Raw genomic sequence first — 2,500 nt, forward strand, 5'->3', positions numbered from 1 at the left:
ACAGTTTATACGGGTTTAATACAAACGCTCTACATTAATAGTCTCTCAAATATATGTAAACAGGCCATAAATATCTAAATTGTTGTTTTCTTGGAAAGCTGAGAGGTCTATTATATGATGCAATATCAGTACTTGTTGTATTTACAACTTGTCTACGTCCAATCATCAACTGATTTCAGACAGTGTCTGGTTTACAACTTCCCGACAGTGTCCGGCTTACAACTTCCCGACAGTGTCTGGCTTACAACTTCCCGACAGTGTCTGGCTTACAACTTCCCGACAGTGTCTGGCTTACAACTTCCCGACAGTGTCTGGCTTACAACTTCCCGACAGTGTCTGGCTTACAACTTCCAGACAGTGTCTGGTTTACAACTTCCAGACAGTGTCTGGTTTACAACTTCCAGACAGTGTCTGGTTTACAACTTCCCGACAGTGTCTGGCTTACAACTTCCAGACATTTACATTACATTTAAGTCATTTAGCAGACGCTCTTATCCAGAGCGACTTACAAATTGGACAGTGTCTGGTTTACAACTTCCAGACAGTGTCTGGTTTACAACTTCCAGACAGTGTCTGGTTTACAACTTCCAGACAGTGTCTGGTTTACAACTTCCCGACAGTGTCTGGTTTACGACTTCCCGACAGTGTCTGGTTTACGACTTCCCGACAGTGTCTGGCTTATGACTTCCAGACAGTGTCTGGTTTACGACTTCCAGACAATGTCTGGTTTACGACTTCCAGACAGTGTCTGGTTTACAACTTCCAGACAGTGTCTGGTTTACAACTTCCAGACAGTGTCTGGTTTACAACTTCCAGACAGTGTCTGGTTTACAACTTCCAGACAGTGTCTGGTTTACAACTTCCAGACAGTGTCTGGTTTACAACTTCCAGACAGTGTCTGGTTTACAACTTCCAGACAGTGTCTGGTTTACAACTTCCAGACAGTGTCTGGTTTACAACTTCCAGACAGTGTCTGGTTTACAACTTCCAGACAGTGTCTGGTTTACAACTTCCAGACAGTGTCTGGCTTACAACTTCCAGACAGTGTCTGGTTTACAACTTCCAGACAGTGTCTGGTTTACAACTTCCAGACAGTGTCTGGTTTACAACTTCCAGACAGTGTCTGGTTTACAACTTCCAGACAGTGTCTGGTTTACAACTTCCAGACAGTGTCTGGTTTACAACTTCCAGACAGTGTCTGGTTTACAACTTCCAGACAGTGTCTGGTTTACAACTTCCAGACAGTGTCTGGTTTACAACTTCCAGACAGTGTCTGGTTTACAACTTCCAGACAGTGTCTGGCTTACAACTTCCAGACAGTGTCTGGTTTACAACTTCCAGACAGTGTCTGGCTTACAACTTCCAGACAGTGTCTGGTTTACAACTTCCAGACAGTGTCTGGTTTACAACTTCCAGACAGTGTCTGGCTTACAACTTCCAGACAGTGTCTGGTTTACAACTTCCAGACAGTGTCTGGTTTACAACTTCCAGACAGTGTCTGGTTTACAACTTCCAGACAGTGTCTGGTTTACAACTTCCAGACAGTGTCTGGTTTACAACTTCCAGACAGTGTCTGGTTTACAACTTCCAGACAGTGTCTGGTTTACAACTTCCAGACAGTGTCTGGTTTACAACTTCCAGATAGTGTCTGGTTGGAGATGGACTGTGTTGTTTAAATTGAATGTTGGCAGTTAATAAAACATGAAATAATGGAATCATTCCTCTAAAACTGTCTGGCTAACTAACAAAAATACATTGCAGATAAATTCTTCAAATTCATGATTCGACACAATATATTATCACAGCACTGGAAAACCATGGTTGACCAACTCCCCGACCATCATAAGAAGAAGTTTCATGTCCATTCTAGTATTCTAATTCCTAATTCTATGGTCGTAACATACAGTGATCAAATGGTTGCTATAGTAACAACTATGTAATGACTAGGTGATGGATGATGTCACTCACGGTGGTGATGTAACGGGAATGGAATTCTGGGGCATCCTTCAAGAACGTCAGTCCTGGGTGAGTGTCCACTATGTCCTACACACAGAGAGAGAGAACGAGAGAGGGAGTGAGGGAGCGAGCGAGAGAGAGAGAGAGAGGGAGTGTAGGGAGGAGAGATAGAGAGCGGGAGTGAGGGGGAGGGAGAGATAGAGAGAGGGAGTGAGGGGAGGGAGAGATAGAGAGATGGAGTGAGGAGGAGAGAGAGAGAGAGAGAGAGAGAGGGAGTGAGGGGGAGAGAGAGAGAGGGAGTGAGGGGGGGGAGAGAGAGAGAGAGAGAGAGAGAGAGAGAGAGAGAGAGAGAGAGAGAGAGAGGGAGTGAGGGGGAGGAGAGGGAGGGAGAGAGAAAGAGAGAGCGGGAGGAGGGGGAGGGAGAGATAGAGAGGGGAGTGGAGGGGGAGGGAGAGATAGAGAGAGGGAGTGAGGGGAGGGAGAGATAGAGAGAGGGAGAGAGGGAGTGAGGGGGGAGAGAGAGAGAGAGAGGGAGTGAGGGGGG

The 2,500-nt window shown here is 45.8% G+C and overlaps 1 protein-coding gene across 5 annotated transcripts in view; it reads right to left on the reverse strand.

Annotated features, from left to right (window-relative positions):
* The window catches only part of LOC118380714 (serine/threonine-protein phosphatase 2A regulatory subunit B'' subunit alpha-like), a 72,908-nt gene that overhangs the window by 14,327 nt on the left and 56,081 nt on the right, over nt 1-2,500 (reverse strand). For all 5 annotated transcript variants that reach the window (XM_052499397.1, XM_052499396.1, XM_052499394.1 and 2 more), the window contains one exon: nt 1,969-2,043. In XM_052499397.1, the coding sequence (XP_052355357.1) occupies nt 1,969-2,043 (75 nt within the window). The remainder of the gene's footprint in view (nt 1-1,968; nt 2,044-2,500) is intronic.

This window comes from Oncorhynchus keta, chromosome 37, assembly GCF_023373465.1.
Source record: "Oncorhynchus keta strain PuntledgeMale-10-30-2019 chromosome 37, Oket_V2, whole genome shotgun sequence".
In the NCBI taxonomy this organism is placed as follows: Eukaryota; Metazoa; Chordata; class Actinopteri; order Salmoniformes; family Salmonidae; genus Oncorhynchus; species Oncorhynchus keta.